Source organism: Leptinotarsa decemlineata, unplaced genomic scaffold (genome assembly GCF_025532065.1).
Source record: "Leptinotarsa decemlineata unplaced genomic scaffold, Ldec_3_MD MMD2_tig00001719_RagTag_RagTag, whole genome shotgun sequence".
Taxonomy (NCBI): Eukaryota; Metazoa; Arthropoda; class Insecta; order Coleoptera; family Chrysomelidae; genus Leptinotarsa; species Leptinotarsa decemlineata.
In genome coordinates this window covers 9,640,026-9,667,726 of record NW_027412569.1, presented here as the reverse complement: position 1 = coordinate 9,667,726, position 27,701 = coordinate 9,640,026, and the positions used below count along the sequence as shown (strand labels likewise).

The window sequence follows — 27,701 nt, the reverse complement described above, 5'->3', positions numbered from 1 at the left end:
TAAAAGTGTAATCATAAATAAACTATTCATTGCAACCGCCTTTAAACATCACATACTTAATTAACTATCATTAGAAGTAATTATCAGCCACTCTGGCAATCAACTTTGGATATTATAAAATTAATGAAAAAAAACAGTTTTGACTCCCATTACACCAACATGAAGGTAATGGTGGTCACCCTGGGGGCAATCGGAGTCAAACAAAACCTAGCACATATCGCAGACATAACCTTCAGCTGAGTTACACCCAGTGCATTTCGCGTGAGCCCATAGCCCAAATGAGGTGCATCTGAACCACATCTCGTTATTTTTTCCAAAATCGTTGCATACCAGGCATCTGTTTCCAGCATCTTCTGCGTCAATATCAACATCTGATACAGAAACTTCATTTGCTTCTTGTAGTACTTGGCGCTTTGCATTTTCAGCACCCCTCTTCTGAATTGTAGTCTTTTTTCCCTGACCTTTACCTCTCCATCTCTTTTCTTTTTCTTCATCCCCTGATTTTTTCATTTTCTTATTTTCTTTTTCTAACAGCTTTCCTTTGATTGGCGTGGAAGTTGAAGCGTGGTGTTTCTTTCGGCCTTTTCTTGTATTCATAACAGGTGTTTTATCTGGCAACTTGATCAAATCAGGCAAATTAGCACTAATTTGATTTGACGTGCCAGCTGCTGGTGATATAATATCTGATTCAGAATCAAGTGGGCCTACTCGTTCAGACATCCCAAGAACCGGCGGATCAATTTGTTTTGAAGTACTCGGAACTGGTGAGTGAAATTCTTTTGATGTGCTGGGAATCGTGCTGGTAGCTGCGAGAGCTCCATTGCAGTCTTGAATTACAATATTCTCAGATTGGAGAGTTTCTGCAGCGAAGAAATCTTCTTCTGTGAATACTTCCGGATTTAGTAGAAATATTCCAGTAGCTCTAAAACCCGTTTCTCCTTTACTAATAGACGCAACATTATTAAATGCCTTTCTCACCAACGATGCTACGTCATAAGGTGTTATCTTTTCTGCAAGATGGCTCTTCAAAAATAAGTCACATTCTTTTTTATAGGCCATTTTGAGCGGACCAAAAAAAGAAACGTCCAGAGGTTGCATTCTGTGTGACGTGTGTGGTGACAGAGACCACATATGAATATGATTGGACTTGCAATATTTGTAGATGGAAAGAGAAATGTGACTAGCATGGTTGTCTAGTATTTAAAGGATGGGTTCATCTGCAGACGGCTTAGCGTGCTGTTTAAAGTGCACCAACCATTCAAGAAAGAGATTCTCATTAATCCAACCGTTGTCCGAGCATTTGTAAAGCGCTCCTGCTGGACCATCCTTCTCGAGCAGAGGAGTCAACCTTTTCCTGGGGAAAATGAACATCGGTGGAATGTAACCGCCAGCAGCGCTCATAGCACACATCAAAGTGATGTTTTTTCCTCTTCCCCAACTGGTTATTGATCCTACTCTCTTCTTTCCTATGGTAGCCAGAATTTTTCCAGGAGTTTGAACTGTTGAAATACCCGTTTCGTCGCTATTATAAATATTTTTTTGGACAAATCTATGTTTTTCCATCAGCTGGCCAAGTAGCTCGAAGAACAGACAGAAGAACAGAACCATAAAAAATATTTGCCATTTTCTTCAACAAGTTTGCTAGCTCGGCTTCTATCTCAGCACTGAAAACAATAAACCGTCCTAGATGTGGTCCTAAGGTAGAACCTTCTTTTATCCTCTTTTGGAGGCTTGAAAAGGGGATTCCCATTAACTCAGCAGCATTTCTCATAGAAGAACTTCCTCCAACAAGCTTTACAGCTTTTTCCAGGCTATCAGAAGACCAGGAAGCCTTTGCAGTTGTCCTGACCCGTACTTTCGGCATCTGAAAAGAAATGAAAATGACGTAATTCAACATGCAAAGTTGCGGGTAATAGTGATCACTTGCGGGTAATGGGAGTGACCTGACACTAATGCGAAAAAAAATAAAATTAAAAAAATCTTCAAAACACTGACAAAATCTGAACTGCCCATTGAAATTTCGAATGTCTAACTAATTTCGTGTAAAAGTCTCAATCGCATACTGCAAGGTATTCGACACTTACCTTTTAATTTGCAATGACGTAAAATTATATCAGTGGAGCACAAAAACAAATCAACTACGTATCTCAATAGCGTGGACACTGACTGGCACAGGATGTTCCAGGCAGCACTGTTGGATCAGAGCGGGGGTAGGGATGTCATTTTTGCTTTGCTCGTTCGTATTGTTTCGTGGATGTGAGGGTGACTCCCATTACCCTATTCTCCCCTACCCTGGACTAAGATGACTAAGTCGTCTGCATAACCCAGTGTTTTATACCCACTGTGGTCCAGGAGACATAATAGCTCGTCCACTACAAGGTTCCATAACAGAGGGGATAGAACCCCGCCCCTGAGTACAGCCCCATGCTACCCGTGTCACGACTGTTTCCCTAAGCATGCAGTCTACCCACCTACAGCTTGTCTTGTCGATCCCTCTTCTCCTCGACGCCTGGATGATTGATTATAGCGACGTATTGTCAAATGCGCCCTCAATATCCAAGAAAGCAGCTAAAAGTACTTACTTGTTTTTGTGAGTATGTTCCACTTTTTCTGTTACCCGACATAGAGCCGTTTCTGTTGACATACCTGACCTGTATGCATATTGGTCTCGATGTAATGGTCTGATAGCCAGTGATACATCCCTGATATGCCTGTCAATGCCGGAAATTACTTTTCGACGTCTAGTCAGGCGAATTTTGAAACAGTTTGAAATCAACAAGGAGTCTGGTTCTGATGAAGTGCCCGTCATCGTACTTAAAAAGTCTGCAAATGAACTCGCACTAGTGTTTTGCAGACTTTTTAACCTGTCTTGAAAGAAAGGGGATTTTTCTTCTAGTTGAAAGATTGCTCTCCTTCAGCCTATTCCCAAAAAGGCAAGAAAAATCTTCCAGTCGCTTTGCTATCAGTGATATCAAAAATCATGGAGAGAGCCGTGAACTACCATATCCTCAAATATTAAGAAGGCTTCAACATCTCAAGTGATGAATATTACTGCAATTTCAAACCGTTATTTCAACAGTTTGATCTTACCATGATCTTGAGCCATGATGAATCCGTCAGTTTCTGACTTCAGACCACTCGACCTGAGAAAAACGAAGGTCAGGCGCTTTGATGAGCCAGGTCTCCAATGTTATTAAAGAAGACCCTATGCATTGGCTTATCCTTGTGTTTCCGCAGAAGTAAGGTGATCTCTGCGGCTTTTACCTGAGCTTTTTGCTGAACAAGTTCCATCTCGGTGACAGAGTTGTAGTCACTTCGTTCAGTATCGAAAACTATACCGAGTTCATCAGCTGCTCGGGCAGCTGCCCTAAAGAGAAATGCTCCAATTCCTGCTTTCTCATGGTCACGGACCATGCAGAGAAGGGGATCCGAACTCCTGACGACTTTACAGGCTGTATCCAGTACCATTCTGTCATGTAGACACTCCAAACTCAAAAGTCCACGGCCTCTCTGTTGTCGGAGGAAGTAAAACCGTGGAACGGACGATTTGGGATGCAAACTCCTATAGAGATGCATCATTTTTCGGGTCTTCACGTCGAGTTGATACAGCTCTTCCAGAGTCCACTTCACTACTCCAAACGAGTAGAGTAAGATTGGAACGGCAAGCATATTTGTTGCAGCAACAGTTCCGATGACCAGATCTGTCAAAGTTTGTGCTGATACTTGCCGCGGAGTTTTACACTGCTGTTACCTCTTGTGAGTGACGTTGTTCCACCCCGAGATAAGTATACGTCTCTCCGGCAGATGGTGTAAGATGCTTCCATCTATGAACTGCACATCCTCTCCGTAGTCCCCGCATCGTCCTCTTTTGAGATGGACCATTGCACATTTGTCTATCACGAATTTCATCCCGATAGCATGCGTGTACTCTTCCACCACCCTCAAGGACTGATGGAGATCCTTCTCTCCAGAGGCATAAAGTTTAAGATCATCCATATAAAACAAATGGGTGACCTTGTGCCTCCGGTTTTCGGGAGTGCCACAGTTATACCCTCAAGTATTTCTAAGCGCAACGGATAATGGCAATAGTGAGATGCAGAAGAGAAGGGGACTGAGGGAATCACCCTCAAATACACCCCTTCTGAAAGTGACCCACCCTGTTTGGACTCTTGCTTGACCAGATGTTATGGTAAAGCGAGTTCGCCAAAGTGGTATCAGTTTTTCAATGCATCTCACTATTTTGTCGGGTACCGCAAATGCCTTATGGTAATCGATCTAGGCCATAGAGAGGTTACGCTTATATTGTATCGAGTCCTGTAACACAGGACTCAATTATTATTATATAATATCAGGAAGGACAATTCCGCTTTCTTCTCCGATAAGTTTATTGGAGTTTAAAATGGACACAATATGTCTTGGCACAATCATGAAGCTGGAGTAAAGGCTGCTTCTCAAAAGTTGGTAATACTGTTCAAAATCAGAATACAGTACACATCCCAGCAACTTTTGATGCTTTATAAAGCTCAGATCAAACCTTCTCTGAGGTATTCTTCTCATGTATGAGCAGCTGCTGGATTTCATCCAGAAAAGAGCCATCCGTCTAACTGGAGACTTGAACTTGCAACCTTGATAGTCTGGAATATCGAAGAAAGGTTGGAGATCTGTCTCTCATTGATTCTTCCACGGGGAGTGCTCAAGTGACTTGGCATATTTGATTCCACCAAGAGCGGTACATATCAGAAATACTCTTTCATTTGGAGAACTCCCTGAATAAGCTTTCTCAGATCGTTTTTTCAAAAGGATTCAATCTCCAGCGATTCAAATCCAACGTTAATTGCTACTTTCGCATAGGCACCGCTCCTAGAGCGCCTCAAGGATTTTCCTGTAGTGCTTGTGTTCTTTCCTTTCAGAAAACACGATCTGGAGCAGTCTACATATATTTTAACCATCCATCATTGCGACACAGCTATTTTTCACTAATGAATGTAATTGCAACTAAATGGACCATTATAAAATAACCACACAATTTTTATTAATCACATAAAAAAGTTAACGTTTTGCGTCAGCACATTCAACCGGAGGAAATGAAAGCTATCAAGCGCTCAACCGAATATCCTCGCAGAACTCATAGAAATAATTGTGAAACTATCAAGGTCGCTGCAAATTTTTTGACTCCATTGTACGCAAATCGAATTCATGTCTATTATGTTTCCTGTAAATTAGCCAGGACGATAATTGTTCCGCAACTGTAATGCACTAATGAGGTAATTGCGACGTGACATAATTACATCATCGGTGATTGATATATGGCAATGTTTTTTAAATTGCTGGTACGTGCGTTGAAAATTCAAAAGGTATCTTTGTCTTGCCTGTCAATGATCTTGCTATCAAGCAGTGGTCAATGATTTGTCTTGTATCATGTTTGTTGAACTGACCGAGACACAGTTTCTACCTTCCATGTTGTGAAGAGAAATCACTTACACTTTCCAACGTAGAAATGAAACTCTTTTCTCATTGAGAATGTTCTCATAGCAGAGAAAGAGCTCATTTCATATCACATGACTGCCCCTACAGAAAAATCAAGAAACACTTTCGCAAGATGTAAAAGAGTTTCTAGGTTTTCTATTGATCAGTCCCAATGATGGAAAGTTGGAGTTAATCGAGTTGGTTCAATGTCACACCGAAGATGGAACACCTTCTGTTGATTCTGCTATGAGCAAGATTCAAGTAATAAGTGGAAGGTGCTAGAATCGAGAAATAAGGGATATTTTACCAGATGGACCAACTTTGCCAGTACACCAATAAGCGACATCTTTGCAAGGCAACTAAAGTCGAGCATACATCGTGCCTAGGATCACATCACAGAGTATATCCAGCCTTTCCTAACGCTGCCACTCAAAATTGGGGAAGTTGAGACTGTCAGGGAAGCGCTTGAGGTACTCGCCTCCAAAAACACACCATAGGAGCTGATTTCGTCGAAAACTAATGACCAGTTTGAAGCGTGGGAGCAGAAATGCGAACCTTTCGTTATCTCATTATTGCATTTAGAATTTCTCGACAGTCACATCAAGGGTTTGGAGTTTGAATTTGACTTGAAAATTAATGCGATTTTGGTATTGTTGAAAACACAGACAAGAAGACAAGTACTAGCTAGTCGGGGCCAACAAAGGGCACTACGTAACCGATACCTTCCACGTCGGCTACAACTCTTCGTTGAGTTACGATGACTCCTCGGTCAAGAACATGTTGAAAGAATACGTACTGAAGCCCCAGGAAATGCGAGTTCTTTATTTGTTGTTTCAAAGGCACAGCGATACGATCCCTTAGGAGACGATGCTTTCCTGCAGGGGCAGCCGGTTCAAGGCGGAGCTCCTGGCGCTCTCCGCAGGAAGTGCGCTTGTTATCGGAGGTGATCTGTTATGTACAGCCCTATTCCAAGCGGTGGATTGGGGTGGACATTTCTGTTCAGTCCCAGCCACCGCCTTACCCAGCTTTTATTCACCTCGCACATTATATCCCTCGGAGCTACGCGTCTCAGGATATAATAATGTTCGGTAAATAATAGCTCACGTCTCACCCTAGTTATATAATATACTATTATCACACGCTATAGAAACAGATTCACTACCTTGGGTAGTTACATCAAATGCTAGCCGCCGCAGTAAATCTGATATTTACCTGCCTAGTTGAACAAATGACTATAATTTCAAATAAAAAAAAATAGTGAACAAACGGAAACATGAACTATTTCGAAGATTACATTTTCCGAAATAGACACTGGATCCATACAGAATATTGTTGAAATGAATGCAAATGTCGGTCAAGTCTATCACATAACTTTTTCTACTAGATGGGGTGGAAAGTTTGTGGGCTAGCATACAGATGGCGCTCCTAGTCTCAAATCCATATCACTTTCAGTTGATCCTAACCTGCAAGAGATGCTTGTACAAATTTCACAGCTGGCGGCCTATTAGTTTGTGGAATACAACATTTTGAGTGAAGCAACTTTTGTTGGTTTAAAGAAAATGAGTAAAAAGGAATTTCTTGCACCAGGAAAATCAACCGTTGGGTTGTTTTCTAATTTTAAACGAGGTGAAATGAGCACCGAGGACAATGAACGAAGTGGGCTCACAATTGACCCAAACCAACATCGAATTCTGAGCAGATTTTTAAGCTTCATAAAAAGTTATTCCTGTACATGCTGATGATAAAGAGCCCAAGTATCGACCCCTGCGGAGCACCACTTGATATGTTTTCTTTTGCCGACTGTCCCACTGTCATCTCCTCATATTAACAACTTTTCTACACCTGGAAGCCCTGTCCGGAAATCCAATATGGCCTTACAGACTGAGTCGCCGGACTCCTGGTCAGTGGTAAGTAGGGAGAGGAAACTAAAACTCCCCAAAGCCACCGTGGACCAGCCTATCCAAGCTAAAGTGTAAGGAATCGAGCCATCAGCTGAATGGCTGCAGGGTGATATGCAGTTACGAACGATCCCCTTGGGGAACTGGGTGAAACCTCAATGTAATCAGCCTACCTCTGGTAATACGGGGCTCTACCAGAGGTGACCAACTCTTCCCTTGCTACTCGTGGGAACACACATGAATGAAACAAACAAAAACCGAAATAACAAAAACAAAAACCAATCCCGAGGCTGGACAGAAGTACTCACCTTGATCTGAGGCGGTGGCTGGGGATGAACAGAAATGTCCACCCCCAATCTACCGCTTAGAATGAGGCTGGACATAGCAGATCACCTCGTGATGTAATACAAAGGCCAAGGCATAAGCGCATTTGCGGCGTCGAGGCCAAAAGGAGGAAGAAAGCGAAGGATGAAGGAGTGGCAGTAAATATAAGTGCACCCTCTTCCTCCCCCCCGCTCCAGCTCCAACAGCAAGGGCACTTCCTGCGGTGGGCACCAAGATATCCGCCTTGAATAAAGGCAAGGAACCGGCTGCCTCTGCAGAAAAGCTTTCTCACTTGTGCACCTCCACGGATGGAACCCCAAGAAGGTTGAAGAAGCCGCGCAAAGACAATAATGGCGCTGCATCTTCCAAAACCTTCGCGGAGGCCACCGTGAGACACCAAAAGGTTGCCAAAGAAATTGTGCGTTCGGCGAGTCTTGGCCTTCACCTGCCAATATAAAAGAGATGTCTCTTAGTGACATGTTCACCTTCCTGGAAAGGACAGGATTAACGTTGACCTAAGAGGACAACTCCTCGGGAGGATGTATAATGGGTCACATGTGGCCTAAGTGCTGCGGTTCCACACTCACTCTCCTTACTCCACATATACAGATACGAAATATCGTCTGTTATAAAGCTGTAGTACACCTATACTCCCTGATTGTTTTAATTTAGTCTAATTATCCAATCATTTTTTTACCCGGTACTTTTTTCAAGGACATAACACAAGCACTACAGGAAAGTCCTTGAGGCGCTCTAAAAGCGGTGCCTGTGCCTGTGGATTTGAATCGCTGGAGTTCTCCAAATGAAAGAAGTCTTGAAAAGTGAAGTTCACTATGAGAAACCAGAATTTAAGAGTCGAAATGTGACAATCGATGAAACATAGCTCCATAATTTCACACCAGAATCAAAACGATCGTCATCTGAGTGGACTGCACGTGGTGAAAGACGCAACAGTCAGCTGGCAAGATTATGGTATCAGTATTTTGAGATGCGCATGGTACACTATCCATCGATTATCTTGAATAGAGAAAAACCATCAACAGCGACTATTACATAGCGTTGTTAGAGAGTTTTGGAGGACAAAATCGCAAAAAAACGGCCCCATTTGAAGAAAAAGAAGGTGCTGCTTAATCAAGACATTGCACAGTGTAACAAATCAATGAAAACGATAGCAAAATTGCATGAGTAAGGCTTTTATTTGTTTTCGCGTCTATCAGAGGTGTCTTCATGAGTGTTATAGTGGAATTTTGCAACATTTATTTCATTTTCCTTTTTCTTTTCCAGGGCTTATGTGATGCTTATTTTCTCAACAGATCATCAGAAGTCGAAGGAGAGTTGATACATTTTCAATGATATTTTGAGTAACTGAAGAAATCAAGAAATTCGACAAAGTTACGACCCGAGCAATCATTGGTTTCAGGATTCAATCTACGGTATTCTTCAACCATATTGCCAGATCTAGCCATAAAAATTGAGGTATCGTAACAATTCTATCTGAAGCTACTACGACGTCGCGACGTCAATCAATTGTAGAGCTGATTTGATTTTCCTGTATATTTGGTTTCTTTGCTCAAAGTAGGTGAGTACCTATCGGATCCAGATTTTTTCTGTAGATCTGCTGATTTTTTTCATCAGCGCCTCATATCAAAATTTTCAGTTCAACCAAACTCATGTGTTCTCGTATACCATCTCAAGTATAATCGGAATCCAACCGATTCTATAAAAACACCTTTCTACCCTTCTCAAAATCCAGAACTCATTCATTTCACTCGAACAGCCGCTCCTGAGACCATTCTCAAACTGTCATCGCTCCCATTTTGCACGCCTTCACGTGTCTCTCAGAATAGAGTATTTCGCACTTTTTTCAATCCGAAGTAACTCCAATCCCGAGCTGGCTTTCCCTTTGCGTCAATCCATATGGCATTAATCGCAGTTCAGTTCACGAATTTCTATTTTGAACGTCGGATGAAGGTCAGGACATTCGTCGGAGTTTTTCGGACCTAAGACAAAACTTCGACCGCTCATTCGGCGTTGTCAGGTGTGGAGAAATTTCTTTAGATTGGAAGAAATTACGATTTTGTTTTCATATCATGGAAATTCGACAGACAAGTTTTCAAATGGAGAAATCCCAAGCAAATGAAGTATCCATTCAAGAAATTGTGATTTTCTTGTTCCAGAGTGATATACTTTTTTTTCTGCGAGCTTATGCAGATGAACTTGTCATGTTAGCAAGGTCCATGTCGGAAAGGGTGGCTTGTAATATCCTCCAAAGCACGTTGGACGTTGTTCACATTTGGTGCCTGAGGGAGCAGATGTCTATCAACCCCAGCAAAACTGTGATAATCTCCTTCATGAAGAGGACTCAATAGGTTGTCTCTGGTCTAGATTCATGGCCATACTGGCCTGGAAGGCAATGAGGTTATTGACTCTTTTGCAAAGGAGGGTGCTACAAGCAAATGTAATACTAACCCGTATATAACTTACGATTTCTGCAATCTCTTAAAAACATGTCTGACACAAAACTTTTTCAAATTCAACAATAACTTTTATTCACAAAACTCAAGTCTCCCTATGGGCTCACCATTGAGCCCCATCCTAACAGATATCTTCATGGATAGACTAGAAAATACCCTCATCCTCAACAACCCCCCAACAATACGTTGATGACATACTAGTGGGCTTTGATGGTTCCAACAGACAAATTAGCCAATTTTTGAACTTCCTTAATAGCTTACACAGCGAAATTAAATTCACTGTAGAAATGGAACAAAACAATGAGCTTAACTTCTTGGACTCTTTCAGTCCAACCTCACATAAATGAGCAGCCTTTAGGTCGATGATACACAGAGCATTCACAATCCCTTTACCTGGAGAGAATTTTCTGAATGAATTGACAGTCATCAAACAAATAGCGGTCAATAACCAGGTACCTGTGTCCTTAATTGAAAAAATCATTTCAGGTAAAACCCATAAAACTATTATGAGAGAATTATACCCATACATCGAAGAACAGAATACATACAAATATAGCAGAATTAATTACTCAGGTAAACTTTCAGTGAATATTCAAAATTACTTTTCCAAATTCAACATAATAACAATTTAAGCAAAATCATATTTAATGCAAAACCTAGATGTGACAGAATGAATAAATCTGGCATATATAAATTGGAATGTAGTGAATGCTCTGCAGTATATACAGGCCAGACGGGTAGAAATTTCGAAGTAAGACTCCGTGACCACGTCGGTTTAGACAAAAACTCTTCTATGTACGAACATCTAAAAGAAACAAACCACAAAATGAGTAAGGAAAACCTCAAAATCTTACATACATGTAGTAAAGGAAAGAAAATGTATTTGTTGAAAGCCATGGAAATCAATAAATCAATTAAAAACTCAAAATATAGAACGAACAAACAGATTTGTGTAGGTCTCAACTTATGAATTTATAAAGATAATAATGCAATTAATCACAGTTTGAAGTTTATGTAGTTGGTACTAATGAATGTAGGTATATATCTCATTACCTACTATCGGAGATATATATATATATATATATATATATATATATATATATATATATATATATATATAGAAACAGAAGTTAATATCGGACATAGCACTCATGAAAGTGGCAAACCATAGACACGTGTTTCGGGCTTTTGGCCGAGTGCTATGTTCGATATTAACTTCTGTTTCTATATCAAGACACTCAATAACTTTCATATTTGTATAATTTCCTGGACCCGGATGTCACGCAGGTAGCTATAGCTGCCTCCGTGGTGATTTTGATAGTTTTCTTGTGAACACGAGATCTATCAACTGAAACCACAAATGTGCGGTTAGCTCCTGTTGGTGGCTCCGTGCATTTGTATTTCTATCTTTTGGTAACCAAGTGTTGCCCATCCTCACACTTGGCTGCACCATACTGATGATGGGCCAAAAGCCCGAAACACGTGTCTATGGTTTGCCACTTTCATGAGTGCTATGTCCGATATTAACTTCTGTTTCTATATCAAGACACTCAATAACTTTCATATTTATATATATATATATATATATATATATATATATATATATATATATATATATATATATATATATGTATATATACCTACTTCGATATTTCTCTTAGGTCACTAGTCTTAGAATACTTGATAATGGTGTAAAAACCGAAATTTTGGTCGAGTTAATATCAATACATTAAATAAGTGGAAAATAGACAAAGTATTTTATACCTATGTATATCATTTAATTGAAGATGAATTTCCACAAAACAACTTCATTCGATCAAAACGTATCATCGGCATCGCTTCAAGCTTTGCCAAACAAATATTGAACAATTGAATGAAATAAATAAAAACACAGTGTATCATAAAAACACTTCTGTCTAAATACCACTGGTAGATTTTATTTATACGACAAGTTTCGGATTTGACCCAAAATGCTAGATGCAGTTTTATACTTGATAATGGGGTCAAACCCTAAACCGGTCGTAACAAATAAAAGATTGAACACCTTGATGGCAAGAAGATTTATGAACTCTGGCAGACTCTTCCAGGTAATCTTTTTACCATCTCACCTGAAAGACTACTCACAATACAAAATAATCGGTTTCGTTAAGAAAGTGTGTATGATTCAGTACAGTTTACTGTTGTTTAGGTGTATAACCTTCTGCAATCTGAGAAATCAATAAAGCTTATTTAAGAAAATTGGAAGAAACCAGTACATAAAATTCCACTTTCTCCATGGATCCATAGTTCATGAAAACGTCTCCTGAAGACGGCAACTTCGTTGGTGAAACGAGCGTTGATGAGAGTATCGCGTTTCTGGTTATTTGAAAAAACGCTTGTTTTGGATTTATTGAATTTGAAGTCATCCAAAAATTTTTTGTCGACTTCTCTTAATAATTCTGAAAGAGACATCTGGCAACACCGAACTCATCGGTGAAGCGTAAAAATAAACGCTGGTGCTGCATCGCAGAATACGGTTCATTTTTCTCGGAGGAGTATAACCGCTGTTTTCACCTTCTATTTGTTTGTAGTATCGGTTTTGCAGTTTTTCAAGACCAATTATGACTCCAAATAAGCTCGGCGGGAGCAGACACAAAAAAACACCGCATTGAGATTTTTTTTTGTTTGTACACGGGGATTATTGAGGAGATTGAGACTAACGACTGATTTAAAAAGTTATTTCATACCAGACGTCTTCTCCGAGTTATCTATGTTTTTGAGGAATACCTTCGTTCTAGTGGGATGCATATAATTTCATACGTTGAAAATGGAAACATCAGTTCATTTGCTCTTCCTGCAAAGTCTTGCAGGATATATTTTGAGAATTGAATCTGTGAATGTGGATCTTGAGATGTTGATCGTGCCCAAAAGTTTATATAGGAAGCACTTCAAGAAATTTCAAAACAAGAATCTCAGATCACTTATGCTTGCCATCTTTCAGAGTAAAAGAATGGATTTTTCCATAAAATATTGAGGATCTATGTTATAACGGTTGATGTAATAATATCATTCACTACACTACAGATGAAATTTGTTTTGAAAGGGTTATATTTTTAGGAGTGATTGATTTTTTGGGAAAGAAAGTTTTTGGCTTTCTACTACTCCATCTAATACAAAAAAATTCATGAGAGAATCTTCCAAAGAAAGGAAGGAATAATCAATTTGAAAATAAGTAACTCTATACATGGATGTGTAGATCATGCAAAGAAGTAACTTTCAGACACAAACTGAAAGAAAGTCCTCCTGAAACAGCTACTTTCATATAAACATTGAATTACACGAAAGAAAAAATTCTTTCGAAACAAATACTTCTATATGAACACTGAATTATACAGAAGATACTTTTCTCTATTCAGTTTGTATATCGAACATTCGTGGAGGAATAAGAATCAGATATCATTCACATGAGTTCTACTTTGAATGAATGGTAATAAATTGTACTCACATGGAACACTGTCACCCTAACTGGTATAGACGTGTTTCGCCTTAAGACACTTGCAAAGTAGAACTCATGTGAATGATATCTGATTCTTATTCCTCCACGAATGTTCGATATACAAACTGAATAGAGAAAAGTATCTTCTGTATAATTCAGTGTTCATATAGAAGTATTTGTTTCGAAAGAATTTTTTCTTTCGTGTAATTCAATGTTTATATGAAAGTAGCTGTTTCAGGAGGACTTTCTTTCAGTTTGTGTCTGAAAGTTACTTCTTTGCATGATCTACACATCCATGTATAGAGTTACTTATTTTCAAATTGATTAATCCTTCCTTTCTTTGGAAGATTCTCTCATGAATTTTTTTGTATTAGATGGAGTAGTAGAAAGCCAAAAACTTTCTTTCCCATGAAATTTGTATAATCATGCACAGACAAAATATTCGCAGTTCATAAATGATGATTGCCAACAGGAATTTGGTATGGCTATGGGATTTCCCACGTCTTCAACTTTTATTGCTATTTATGTGAAACAATTCCTTCAAAGTGTGGTTCCGCTTTGTAGAAGTCATTTTGTGTTATAGAAACATTACTGAAATGATTCATATTCATTTTAGGAATATATCAGTCAACAACAATTTCAACTGGAGATTCCTTTCTTGCCAACTGAAGAAAACACCAGATTTTCTGCTTTGCTTCTGAAACATTGAATTCACTCTGCAATACATAGATGCATATATTTTCTCATCATCTAAAAGAGTCCTATTGCCTATCAAGGACTTACCGCTCTACTTGGGTGGAGCCAAGAACAACCAAGAAAAGCACTTAATGAAAATAACGGCGTAAACGCAAATGAAACATAAGTGGAACCAACTATTGGTGTGACACCCAAGTCAACTTGTCAAGTTTTCATGTCAGTGTTTTGATTTTCATGAAATTATTTTCTGGCAGCTTGACTGCATTGACCTTTTTCGATTTCATATCATTTCTAGAAACATATGGATTCGTTTTCCGATGGCATTCCAGGTTAGCTTCCCAAATGTCTTCTACCGCAGTGATCGGTTGATTGGTCAAACTACCTACACTGACATTAAAACTTGGCAAGTACTTGGGTGTCACACCAATAGATGGTTCCACTTATGCCTGGTTTGCGTTTACGCAGTTATTCTTATTAACTGCTTTTCTTGGTTGTTTACATTTTGTCTTCAATCGAGCAACGCATGCCTGGCGGTATGATCGACCAAACGAAATTAATTTCTGCTTTTCATAGTATGAAATAATTTGCGACGAATCTTCCAAGTCGAAGACGTTACACAGGTGCCTGATGGTTTACTTCAACTCTCTGCGCGGCATTCCATGCAAATCAAAAGATGAATAGATAAGTACTTTCTGATCATTCCCATATTAATTTCAACTTAAGAGCCACCGGTAGACAGCTGTTTCAGCCTTTTGGGCATCGTCAGTACCGGGCAGGCGGTCCTCGATTGAGGACAAAATGTGAAAAACCCAGAAAAGTACTCGATAAAAAAAAGCTGCGTAAACGCAAGTGGAACATAAGTGGAACCAGCTATTGGTGCGACACCCAAGTCAACTTGCCAAGTTTTTATGTCAGTGTTGGTGTTTTGACCAATCAACCGACAACTGCGGTAGAAGAAATTTGGGAAGCAAATTTCTTTTCTTTTCAGTACTTTAATATTAAATTTCACAAAAAGGATTTGAAGCTTTATATCTTCTATTAAGTATCTGCGAGCGCTTTCTACAGCTGGTGGTACTGTCATCTTCTAGGCACTCCTCAAACTGAACTTGTGATCCTGTCGTCTGCCTCTTTATACGGTCCGAACGTCTCAACTCAGGTATTTCAGGTACTTCAGGTGAATTTGCCTGTATTTGTACTGCATCAGGTACTATTCTTTGTGTTAGAACTTTTCATTGAACATCAACATCACATACAAGCCAAACACGAAAATAACGCAAAAAAGTAAACAGCTATGAAAAAGAAGAAGACAAAAACCAAAACGGGATATACAGTATACAATGCTCGGACTGCAACAAATTCTAAATCAGCCAGACCAAGAAAAAACTGATCCAAAGGTACGATGAACATAAAAAGGCATACATAAACCCAATAGTATATAAATCCAACCTCGCAACACACGCCATACAAAACAAACATAACTTTCCCCCACCAGAGAACATAAAACTCATAAAACAAGTCAATAAGGGAAACCGCATGGACATTTGGGAAAACTTAAGCATCCATAAATTTAACAGTCAAAAATCACAGGAACAAGTACAAATCAAAACACAACAGAACCTAACATTCAGTATATTAAACAAATCAATATACACTTCTAGAAGCAATGAACCTGGAGAAGATTTAACACAAAGAATAGTACCTGATGTAATCCAAATACAGGCAAATTTACCTAAAGCAACAGAAGTACCTGTATTGAGGCGTTCGGCGTAACTTACATTAATAGTAAAATACTGAAAAATTAGTTGCACCATCAAAAAAAAAGTTAAATATAAATATATATATATATATATATATATATATATATATATATATATATATATATATATATTTTGAGTCCTTGTATGTAATTTTCATAAATTTTCTTGGGTTATTGGGCACATGTTAAATGGAAATATACGAAATGAAAGACTTCAATTAAACGTTTCGCCTCTGGCCAGAAGCATCTTCAGTAAAATTATTTTTTAATCCGTGAAGGTGGGTAACATTTTTCAGTAATTAACAGCTGGAAGATAAAACAAAAAAACCATATTAAATTGAGTGTTAAGTATTCAAGAAAGGAGGGTTACATGCCTTGGCAAGTACTGCATAATTCATTATTATATTTGGCTTTTTTCCAAATTATCATTTTAACATTTAATGTTATAGTTGATGGAAAACGGTCTGTCAATTTGTATATCAGTGCGTGTCTCAGTTCTGCAGGATATCGGATATAAAACTTTGTTTAGCGATTGGGTCTTTTTTTAACATTTTGTTGGAATGTTTATTTGCGATGTGTTGGGGTAATAGAGGTAGTTTTATTATGAAGTGTGGTTGAATCGTTGGGATATTTTTGAAGTTAAAGAACTGTGTGGTAGATTTGGCTGAGGTTGTTGATATCTGTTCTATTGTTTATAGTGTTTGGTGATTTTTTAATATAGGTATATCATTTCTTTTATAGTTCTTTTATCATGGTTGTGTTCATACTCTAAAACTTTGGTGCCATTAAAATTTGGATTGTGGTTATCAGTAACAATATGCTAGAGTAGCAATATGATAGAGCAGTATCAGAATTTTTCATATGTTTGTGTCCCTTTAGTCGGTTATTTAATAATTGTGACGTCATCCCAATGTAAACTTCATCACAATCAAAACATAGAATACTATAAATCAAGTTGGATTGTTTCATTACAGGAACTTTGCTTTTTAGTGACATGAAAAGTTTTTTCGTTAGGCTATAAGATTTGTAACATGTTTGTATGTTTTGTTTTTTAAGGATAAAGGACAAAAAAATCTACACTTACGTTACGTTTCCACATGTCGCCATCATGTCTTCTTCACAAATTTATATCATCAAGAACTGTGTTATACAGATCGTAAATTCACTACTAGCTCTATTGTGACGGCAATCGAGAGGAAACACTAGGAAATATTTCACGTCGAAATTAAAGATATCGATCCAGATAATGCAGCAATCGATATGAAGTGCTTATGACGGTATTAAAACTGATCCTTGTCCGTTTTTGGCAACATAGAAACTGTCAGATTATAGAGAGATCCAACAGAAGTGGATGTCATGTGCACATGTATGCTTCAAATTTGCCAATAGTAACACTCAATGGAGATATTAGATCTTAAAGAAATTTGAATTACTGTATAGCAGCAGTGTAACTAGTCGGCAAAATTGAGAGAATTTCGGCATATCGGTTGGCTCGAAAATTTTGGGCATGAAGTGTGTGGCAGCAAAGTTCATTACAAATTTGCTGAATCATGACTAAAAAAAAATGACGTCAAATGTTCATAACTAGTGATGAATCATGGGTATATGGTTATGACATCGAAACCAAAGTCTAATTGCCCCAATGGAAGGGCCCAGAAGAGCCAAGAGTGAAGGTTTTGCAACATAGTCATACGGCCAATGAGGAGTATTATCTTGAAGTTATTTGCCCCTTGAGGGACGCAATACTGAAAAAACATTCTGTGTTGTGGAAGAACAATTCATGGCTTTTGCGATAACGCACCGTAATCATGCCTCAGCCACCGTATTCACCAGATTTGGCCCCTGCGACTTTTTTCAGTTTCCGAGATCTATGAAAGGACAGCTTCTGTGAGGATTGAGGAGATAAAAACTGACTCACTGAGAGAGCTCAAAGGCTTAGGAATCACACGTTAATTGATTTTTTTTGATTGATTCATTCATTTAAGTAGGACAATCGTAATTTACAAAAAATAAAATAGTTAACATACTTATTTTACACTAAATATAACTTATATATTAAATGTAAGTATAAAGATTTATAATGAATTTGAGTATAAACATACATATACACACACACACACATTGATATATATATATATATATATATATATATATATATATATATATATATATATATATATATATATATATATATATATATATATACATTTCTATAGTATATACAGTATAGAATGATGGTGGAATATTTTTTTTTTCAATTATAATACAAAATCAAATTTTGTTTGAATTCTGGTATACTTCTTGACTCTTTAACATATTGTGGTAAACTATTGTACCGAATGAATCCTTCAAAAAATAAACTTTTTACACTATATTAGGTACTCTGTTTTCATATAAATGATTCTGGCCTCTAGAATTGTATGTGTGGATTTGGTTTACAGTTATAATAAACTTAGTAAGTTGAAGTCAGTTCATGTATCATTTTATAGATATAGATCATAGTTAAGTACGTCAGTCTTCGCTCCACAGTAAATAACTGTAAAGTTTCCAGCATCAATGATATAGGAGTTGATCTACTACATCGCAATACTATTATTCTCATTGCTCTCGGTTTTGTAGCAAGCGCCGCTTGACTGTCCGAGAATATTTCTATTGATTTGTGTAAGAGGTTCTCTCCGTACACTATACAATTCGATAGCGTAAGTTTCCGCTTGAAATACAGTCGCATAGGTTCCTAGGTAGGTTGATATCTATGTCCTGGGTCGTTGACTGAAAACCCCTGCATCAGAACCGGAAGTTGTTTTTGATCCATCTGTGAACCAACAACTATCTGCTCTTAATATTTCCTTCTCCCGGAGGATCCAGTATTTTCTATTCTGGAACAGTACTTTATAAGGCAGTTCGTAGTTGACATTTGGAGGCATAAGGTCAGAGGTTTAAATCTTCTTTATGAAAAATTACTTATACATGTGAAGTTTCATCACGATTGGTTGAGCGATGTAGAATTTTATCACTTACCAACCAACCAACAAACATCCATTTTTATATATTAGATAAACATTTGATTTCAACGAGTTGTACTTGATACGCCAGTCATGAACCTCACAATTCCATTCCTGGCAATGAAAACACTATGAGTATGAAAACCAATCCCATAAAATACATGAATGAACTCTTGGGGAGCCTTGTTCATCTTTAACATTTGTCAATTTAGTCGTCTATCGATCCTACAGATGGCGTATTCATCGCCTCCAGTTACTTAGTCTTATCCTTTGAGGTCAGATGAGTCCAACACTGTTTTTGTGGTTCAGCCAAGTACCAGTGATGAGACCTTTGTGCGGGTCGAAACAATGCTGTCTCCTACTGAATTACGATTGTTTTTGGTTTCATCTGTACTTTTGTCAAAGAAATGCTCAACGTTTTGTTAGATGACTTTGGGAAGAGCAGTTTCTCACAAGGACTTTACCAGCTGAAGGGAATGCTGTCATCTGGGAAACTCCACCAAAACAATGTATCATGAGATTTTTTTTTTCATGAAAACTCGTGCCCTAATTCAGGTATCATGTTGGATCATAAATAAACAACTGTTGGCTGTTATTTCATCAAATAAGTTGTTATGGTTATCGAGGAATTGAAAAATTTCAATTTTTTCTGATCACTCATTCCAACTATGTATTCAAACAAATGAACACTTCTTTCATCCTTATCAACCTGAATGTACTTAGTTATTTTTAGAATTGTTTGCGTCAATGAGTAATCTGATTATTTCAATCTCAAGTAGGGCTTTTCTGGATCAGATATGTGTAATAAAGCACGTGGAATTCGTAATCTAGAAACCTCGACGTCTTTTTGGATTATCACTTGTTCCAAGAATGTGATTGGCCAATAAACAGAAAAAAAATCTATTTTTATATTTGTTTCAATGCCATTTAATGAATGGAGGGGTGATTTTTCTTGAAAAAATGAATAGGTACATATGTATGTATCAGGTCTAAAAAATAGATACTTCCTTGCTCCAGCTAGATGACAAAAATAGATTCTTTAATCTGTCTGTTACTGAATGTAATCAATATGTTAATTATCATCTCATAATGATCAACAGTTGGTTCAATTTCTAACTTTTTCCATTTCGATTATGCAGTATATTAAGAGCACATGTTCTTTTATAATTGCTTTCAAACTTTCTGGTCATGACATGCCATAATGTCATGACATCTCATAATGATCAGCAGTTAGTTCAATTTCTAACTTTTTCCATTTCGATTATGCAGTATTTTAAGAGCACATGTTCTTTTATAATTACTTTCAAACTTTATGGTCATGACATGACAACTCATCAGTTTTTTTCTAATCTATCATTTACTTACATGATTTTTTTCTACATAACAAGTTTCCACTTTTGTAATTTGGGTAACTATAAGAAGATGATTCAATAGCTTAATGATTCCGACAGAACTAGTGGAAATTTAGCTGTGAAAAAGTAATTAATTGGTTTTTCATTGTTCATTTGTCTATTCTAATACATTCCCTACCTTCTGTTTTCTTGTCAAGAACGTGTCAAAATGAAATTTCTGATTTAGTTTTCGACCACTCTGATTCCTTGCAGACTTCACTCCGTTGGCTTCCAGAGTATACAGGGTGTTTATTGAACATGCGGAAAAAATTCAAGAAGCGGAAAAGAATTTCGACAATAACAATTTAATGTTTCTTAATCTACAAGAACTGCTGAAAATGACAACTCCCACTGGGATTCAAGAATCTAATCTTGTCCTCATCGACTCCCGGACTCTTTCTAAAACACCAGGATCGTTGCTGATTGCGTTACACCCAGCAATTATCTCAAATTTTTCACTGAAGTAGTATGAAAAAATGACTTTAAGTGGCTTCATTGGAAGTGATTCAGGGGGTTCAAGTCCGGTAATCGAGCAGGCCATAAGTGCGGTCCACATCGACCAATCTAGCGATCTCTGTATGGAAATGTTGAAAATTCTCGAGCCAATATGCTAAAATACGCTATTGCACCATCGTGCATAAACAGTAACTGAAGTAGCGTTTGTTCCAGAAAGTTGCAGTACATCTCGCCGGCTAATTTTGAACATAAGAAAAGTTTTTTTTTCTTAGGCAGCCTATGTGTTTAATTCACTTTCTTGTAATAGTACAACAATGTCGCTTACATAAATTATAAATGGAAGCGGCCTCAGAACATAACCTTGTAAGTGCTGTTATTAGAATCGGAATTTTCGCAAATCCATACTACACCCCGAAAATATGACAGTTTTGCGAAATCCATCCAAATTTTGAACTTTCTTGTTTAAATGTGACCAAACTAAATAACCTCTCTTGAATTTTCTTTCAGTTATATTCGTGGCTTATTTGAAACTCATTCAAACAAGAATAGGAGTGTATGAATTGTCAAGTTCTCCAATTCTGGAAATGGACTAAATTTTCCCCATTAACATATCCAAATATCTGCTTTGTTCATTATTCTTGTTGAATAAAGTTATCACAGTTGTTGGATGACCGTTTTATCTTCAAGTTACTGAAGTTTGGTTTGTTTTTGAGTATGTGTTAGTTCCTTGGTTATTGTATAGTCCTATCTGGACGGAAATACGGAAAGACAAAATTTCAAGGGAAAGTCAATCAAACTGTAAAATCATAGAACAGTAATCTCACCGATCATACATATTATCAACATCAGGTAGTTCATTCATTTATTTATTCATTTCCGGGTTCAAATCCCAAATCAAATCATAAAATGATACAAATATAAGTTACAAATAATCATGAAAATCATTTTTCCATTTTCTTATTTCGAGATTCACAAATACCGATCCAGGATCGGTGTCTGTGCTTTTGTGCAACACAAACTAGTGGGATAATTTGATGTGATATTATGATCTCCAGTTTCAATACTTTTTTTTCCGATATAGTTCGGATATATTTCAATATACAGCGTGTTATTAGCCGGGAAGTAGTTGTTTTCCGAAAAACGTTCACCAGACATATTGGTGTTCATTTTAACCCCAAATAAACTTATCGAAGCAGCACAAATTACACAGCACAAAATACTCAGTGTATAGGGTTTTCATATCTGAGGAAAGTCGGTATCAAACATATTGTCAAAAACATATATTGTCAAAAACCAGTTGGTGGGGATATGAACATGAAAATTCTCAAATTGACTCTATCTGTTGGTGCTTATACCTTCTTATTCATAATGAATCAGAGTCTTACAGAAGGAAAATTCCTTGACTCAAGAATAACACTAGTCACTATCTAAATACGTTCATATTTTTATATGAAATCATAAATAATATGTTTTTCAAATATCTCAAAAAGAAAATACATCCATATACAAGAAATTCAAGTCATATCCAACTAAAGAGATATATCACTAGTTTGCAAGGTTTGCAGATTTATAATAAGTTGTCATTAGAAATAAAAGATTTGTCCAATCTATGTACAAAATAACATTGATTTCTGACTAATAATATCATCACTCAATAGAAAAATTAATTCTCGTTTTTTTATCATATCCACTTCATACAGAGTTCACTCGAAAATGATGTAAATTCATAATTCATCAACCAATTATAATGATCTGTTTGTATTGTGTTATTTGATACTTGTATTCAGTAGTTTTATATCTGAATGAACTCACTATCATTATCATTATTATTATCATAAGAATAATAATGTTCCTGGTTTCATATCGAACTTCAGTGAACCATATCACCTTGAAAGGATCAAATTCAGTCAACTATTGGTTATATGAAACTATAGAAATAAAAAACTATATACAGATCAAAATCAATGAGTGTCAACGAGATATAATATGTTTACAGTATCATCCACAAATAGATTATTTTCATGAATCATGGTTTATTTAGTATTTACGTCAATTGTCGTTATGGTGATGGAATTATTGATAATGAAATCGATTACTTGCAAGTTGCTATTGAAGCATTGACGTACGAAATGTAATCCTCTTATAAGATAGTGGATGGATATAATTATGTACATTATATCTAGAAAATTGTATAACTCTCATTTCGAACTTCCATTTACATAGTTTGAGCAAATTGAAATGAACTTCAAGTTGAGGATATAGTCCAGCACAATTGTTGCAATATCCATCTACTTGATATCTAGGCTTTTTTCATCCTATTTCAGGTAATTAGTTTCCTGTTCAATTGCAATTTCTATTATCCTCCTGGAGAAATATAGTTGTAACATCCATTTGTTCGATACCTAGGCTTTCCCATCCTATTGCAGGTGCATTTGCTATTTCTAATATCTATCTGGAGAAATATAGTAACATTCATCTGGTTAATATCTAGGCTTCTCCATCTTATTCCAGGTTGATTAGTTCCAGGTTCAATGGCTATTTCTGATGTACTTCAGGAGGAATATAGTTGTTACATCCATCTGCTTGATATCTAGGCTTTTTTCTTTCTATTCCAGATTGATTAGTTCCAGGTTTAATTTTTATTTTCGATATACTTCTGGAGAAATATAGTTGTAAAATTCATCTGCTTGATATCTAGGCTTTTTCATCCTATTTCAGGTTCCATTGCTATTTCTATTATCCTTCTGGAGAAATAAAGTTGTAACATTCATCTGTTCGGTATACAGGCTTTTTCCATACTATTCCAGATTCATTTGCTATTATATCTTATATCTATCTGGAAAAATATAGTTGTTACATCCATCTGCTTGATATCTAGGATTTTCCATCTCATTCCATGTTGTTTCCAGGTTCAGTTGCTATTTCTAGTATCCTTCTGGAGAAATATAGTTGTTACATCCATCTGATTGACATCCAGGCTTTCTCAATCATATTCCAGGTCAGTCAGTTCCTGGTTCAATCGCTATTTTTATTATCCTTCTGGAGGAATATAGTTATAACATCCATCTGCTCGATATCTAAAATTTTTTCCATTCCGGGTTAGTTAGTTCCGGGTTTAATTGATATTTCTAATATACTTATCGAAAAATATAGTTGTAACATCCATTTGCTTCACATCTAGGATTTTTTGCTATTCCGGCTTAGTTAGTTCCAAGTTCAATTGCTATTTCTGATATGATTCTGAAAAAATATAGGCTTTTTCCATCCTGTTCCAGATTAGTTGATTCCAGGTTAAATTGCTATTTCTACTATCCTTCTTGAGGAATAAAGTTATAACATCCATCTGCTGAATATCTATTTTTATTATCCTTCTGGAGAAATACATTTATAACACCCATCTGCTTGATATCTAGGATTTTTTTTCTATTCCAGATTAGTTAGTTTCAGATTTAATTGCTATTTCTTATAACGGATGTTAAAACAAGGTTTCAACATCCGTCTGTCCAACTTTTCTGAAGAAAAAACGAATTTTATAGCACTATCAATGGCAGGTTAATAGGTATTTCCATTCGTTAGACAGTTTCATGGCCAAAAAGAAAATGAAAAAAAGTGTTTTCTAATCAAAGATTGAGTTGCATTGAAATAGCTGAGATACTGATTAGTAGTATAGTTCCGACAACTATATAATTTTCGAAATAATTATCATGAATTCCTTCTACATCAAGGAGTTAAACGTTTCTTGTGCTAAATGAAACTAACAGTCAACATTAACATATAATGATAACCTCAAAAAACGTATAACAATATCATTAGTGAAATAAATAAGAAGAGACATTCAATTTATCGATAATGATCACATTAACAAAAAGTTGATACAACTTTTAGTACAATTTTTTGTGCTGCTCTTATTGAACAATGACGCATGCAGTTTCAATACGTCTTTTGTTGAACACAAAATCAGTAGCGCAGGTGAATTATTTTTATGGGGAGCTGTTAATCATGGAGAGTGGTGATGTAGTCAAGTTTCCAAAAGTGCATTTGGAAGTGTCTATTCTATTGAGAATGATATTATTTCATTTTCATTATCCGAATATACCTAAACATGAAGAAAATCGTCATCCAATCCAATCGATATCTGCAGCCGACTAGAGTTCAAAATATTAGTTTCAATATTTCACTTCCATAAATAATGATCAGAATTCAAAAAAATCGAATACACGAATTCAAAAATATCAGCAATCAATAGAATAAGCTACAGTCTTTTCTACATAATTACTCATATATAAACCCTCAAAAGGAAAGTCGATGGTAAAATTTAGTATAATTCTTAAACTTGCTGCTGTAGAAAACCTTCATTATTGTATTCATTAAATTTGCGTAAACTCATTGACTTGTGTAGATCTCTTGGTGATTCTATTTACATTCTTTCGAAACGTCTGAGGAACTTCAGGGCGTCTTACATTAGTCATAATATAGCCAGATCTTGCATATATTGAATTTTTTTCGATATTGTCACATTTTGAGCTGTATTCACTGTATGGATACACTTTCAGAAACATTGACTCGAACTTGGATGCCTTTTCTTTTTTCGGGTTATTATTCCATTCAATCCTTATTGGAGGGTAATTTTAGAGTAAAGACAGTGAGAGAAAAGTGAAACCGTTCCAAATGCAGAAAATAAATGCTATAGTCACCAAGCGTTAAATAAAGAAATACATATTAAACTACTCTCGAATTCTTAACCTAAAAATAAACTTATGGATGAAATTCAGTTAACCAGTGAAGTCTTCATTCCTCCACATCTGAAGGAACTGGAGTATCTTCAGCTATGGCTGGCTCTTCATCATCGTCGGCAGCAGCATCGTCATCGCACGCTAGAGCTTTAGCTTCGGCATCAAGCGCGTCAAGCTCCGCCTGTTGTCTCTCAAGCTCAGCGAGTTCAAACTTCTGACGAACGAGTTCGTCCATTTCCCTTTGTTGTCTAGCGTCTTCGTCCTCTTCTTCTTCTTCAACCTCCTCTTCAGCGGTGGTTTCCTCTACTGGTACGGATTCTTCTTCCAAAGGAATTTCTCCTGCCTCTACCTCAGTTTCTGACTCTTCTGCTGCTATTGCTTCAGCTTCTGCCTCTGAAGTATCTAGTTCCGCTTGCTCTGCCAGTTCAGCCTCCTGCTTAGCTAAGTCCGCAAGTTCCGCCTCCTTCCTAGCAGCTTCTGCCTCTTCTCTTGCCTGCTCGGCTTGCTCAGCTAACTCCTTCTCCTTCCTTTCCAGCTCAGCCAGCTCAGCTTCCTGTCTGGCCAGTTCGGCTAATTCTTCTTCTTGTCTAGCGAGCTCTGCCAGCTCTGCTTCTTTCTGAGCTTGTTCTGCCAACTCTGCTTCTTGTCTCGCTAATTCGGCAAGCTCTTCGGCTTGTCGTGCGAGCTCTGCTTCCCTTTCTTCCTCGGCTTGTCTGGCTAATTCTTCCAGGCGTTCAAGCTGCTTTCGTTCTTCTTCGGCTTTGGCTTCTTCTGCTCGTCGGCGTTCTTCTTCTTGGCGCAGACGTTCCTCTTCCAGTTTGCGTGCGCGTTCTATCTCAGCCTGGAAAGTGATGAACACGAATTAGAAGAAAATCAAAGCAGTAACTCATTTCAACCACCAAATCCTAGTTTACCATGATAAAGGGGTTCATTGATTTTTGAACTGACAGATACTTCTGCAGCATTTGCTGGACTGGTGTTTGAGTAGAGGGATCCCAATGTCTACGTGTCATCTCAAAGAATATTTGATCAACAACGGTACAACAACAACACAACAACGGTATTTGCTAATAAAACCATCAAGCAAAATCTACATGTGTCTCACTTCTCATGGAAACACCCCCGTATCTTCCGTAATATTCGAGGTAGAACGATGAAACTCTCTGAACTGATGGAAATGCTCAAAATGCACCTACCACCTGAATGGGGTTGGCCAAAGTGATAAACACTGTCCGCCACTCGCGATGGAACACCCCATTTTTACAGTAAAACATATTAGGGGGCAAAATAGGCTCAAAATTCCTTCAGATTCGTGGTCAGGACTACCAACTTACTACGATTACACTTTTTCCTGAAAAAATTTTAGTCGTGAAAAATCCGAATTTGTTTCACTTCTCATGGAAACACCCCCGTATCTTCCGTAATAATCGAAGTAGATTTTTTTTTCGGCTTTGACATCAAAACCAAAACCAGTGGAGTTGAATCTGGCGATCGTGGTGGCCATACTACGAGAGGGCTATTGGGTTCCATTTCATAGGTAGATTCCTATTCAACCAAACCCTCGTCATGCCATTATTGTGAACTGGTGAACCATCTAACTGAAAAATTATGCTGTGTCTCACATCCAAAGGTAGTTCTTCCAACACATCGGAAAATGCATTTTCGAGAAAATCAACGAAAAGTTGTCCGTTTAAATTTTGATCGAAAAAAAAATTGCCAGATAATATTTTCGTTCAGGATACCACACCACACATCAACTTTCTGAGATATTTGGTCTCTACAATTCATCACCCAATTTGGATTTTGTTCAGCCCAAAACCTCATGTTCTGGGAAGATACAACACCATTCGTGGTAAAGGTAGCCTCACCACTGTATAAGAAAATAACTGGAACACAGGAACAATATCCAACACAAATACAGGAACAATAAACACAATGGGAACAGAAACACGGCAGAAACAACAGGAGCAACGGTGATTCAAAGAACAACAACAATACTAGAAACAACAAATGCAATGAAAACTAGTCTG

At 37.3% G+C, this 27,701-nt stretch overlaps 2 protein-coding genes across 11 annotated transcripts in view; both read right to left on the bottom strand.

Annotated features, from left to right (window-relative positions):
- The window catches only part of LOC111501798 (uncharacterized), a 46,233-nt gene extending 28,073 nt beyond the window's left edge, over window positions 1–18,160 (bottom strand). Inside the window, exons 1-2 of one of the 3 annotated variants that reach the window (XM_074176466.1) lie at window positions 17,174–18,160; window positions 7–1,864 (exon numbers count right to left, since the gene is read on the bottom strand). In XM_074176466.1, coding sequence (XP_074032567.1) covers window positions 1,550–1,864; window positions 17,174–17,188 — 330 coding nt within the window. In that variant the 5' untranslated portion in view covers window positions 17,189–18,160 and the 3' untranslated portion in view covers window positions 7–1,549. Of the gene's footprint in view, window positions 1–6; window positions 1,865–17,173 lie in introns of those variants that run through there. The other 2 variants (XM_074176465.1, XM_023155715.2) reach the window with 2 other exon arrangements.
- A 6,539-nt stretch (window positions 18,161–24,699) lies between these two features.
- The window catches only part of LOC111518318 (uncharacterized), a 146,252-nt gene continuing 143,250 nt past the window's right edge, over window positions 24,700–27,701 (bottom strand). For all 8 annotated transcript variants that reach the window (XM_074176459.1, XM_074176457.1, XM_074176456.1 and 5 more), the window contains one exon: window positions 24,700–26,512. In XM_074176459.1, the coding sequence (XP_074032560.1) occupies window positions 25,727–26,512 (786 nt within the window). In that variant the 3' untranslated portion in view covers window positions 24,700–25,726. The remainder of the gene's footprint in view (window positions 26,513–27,701) is intronic.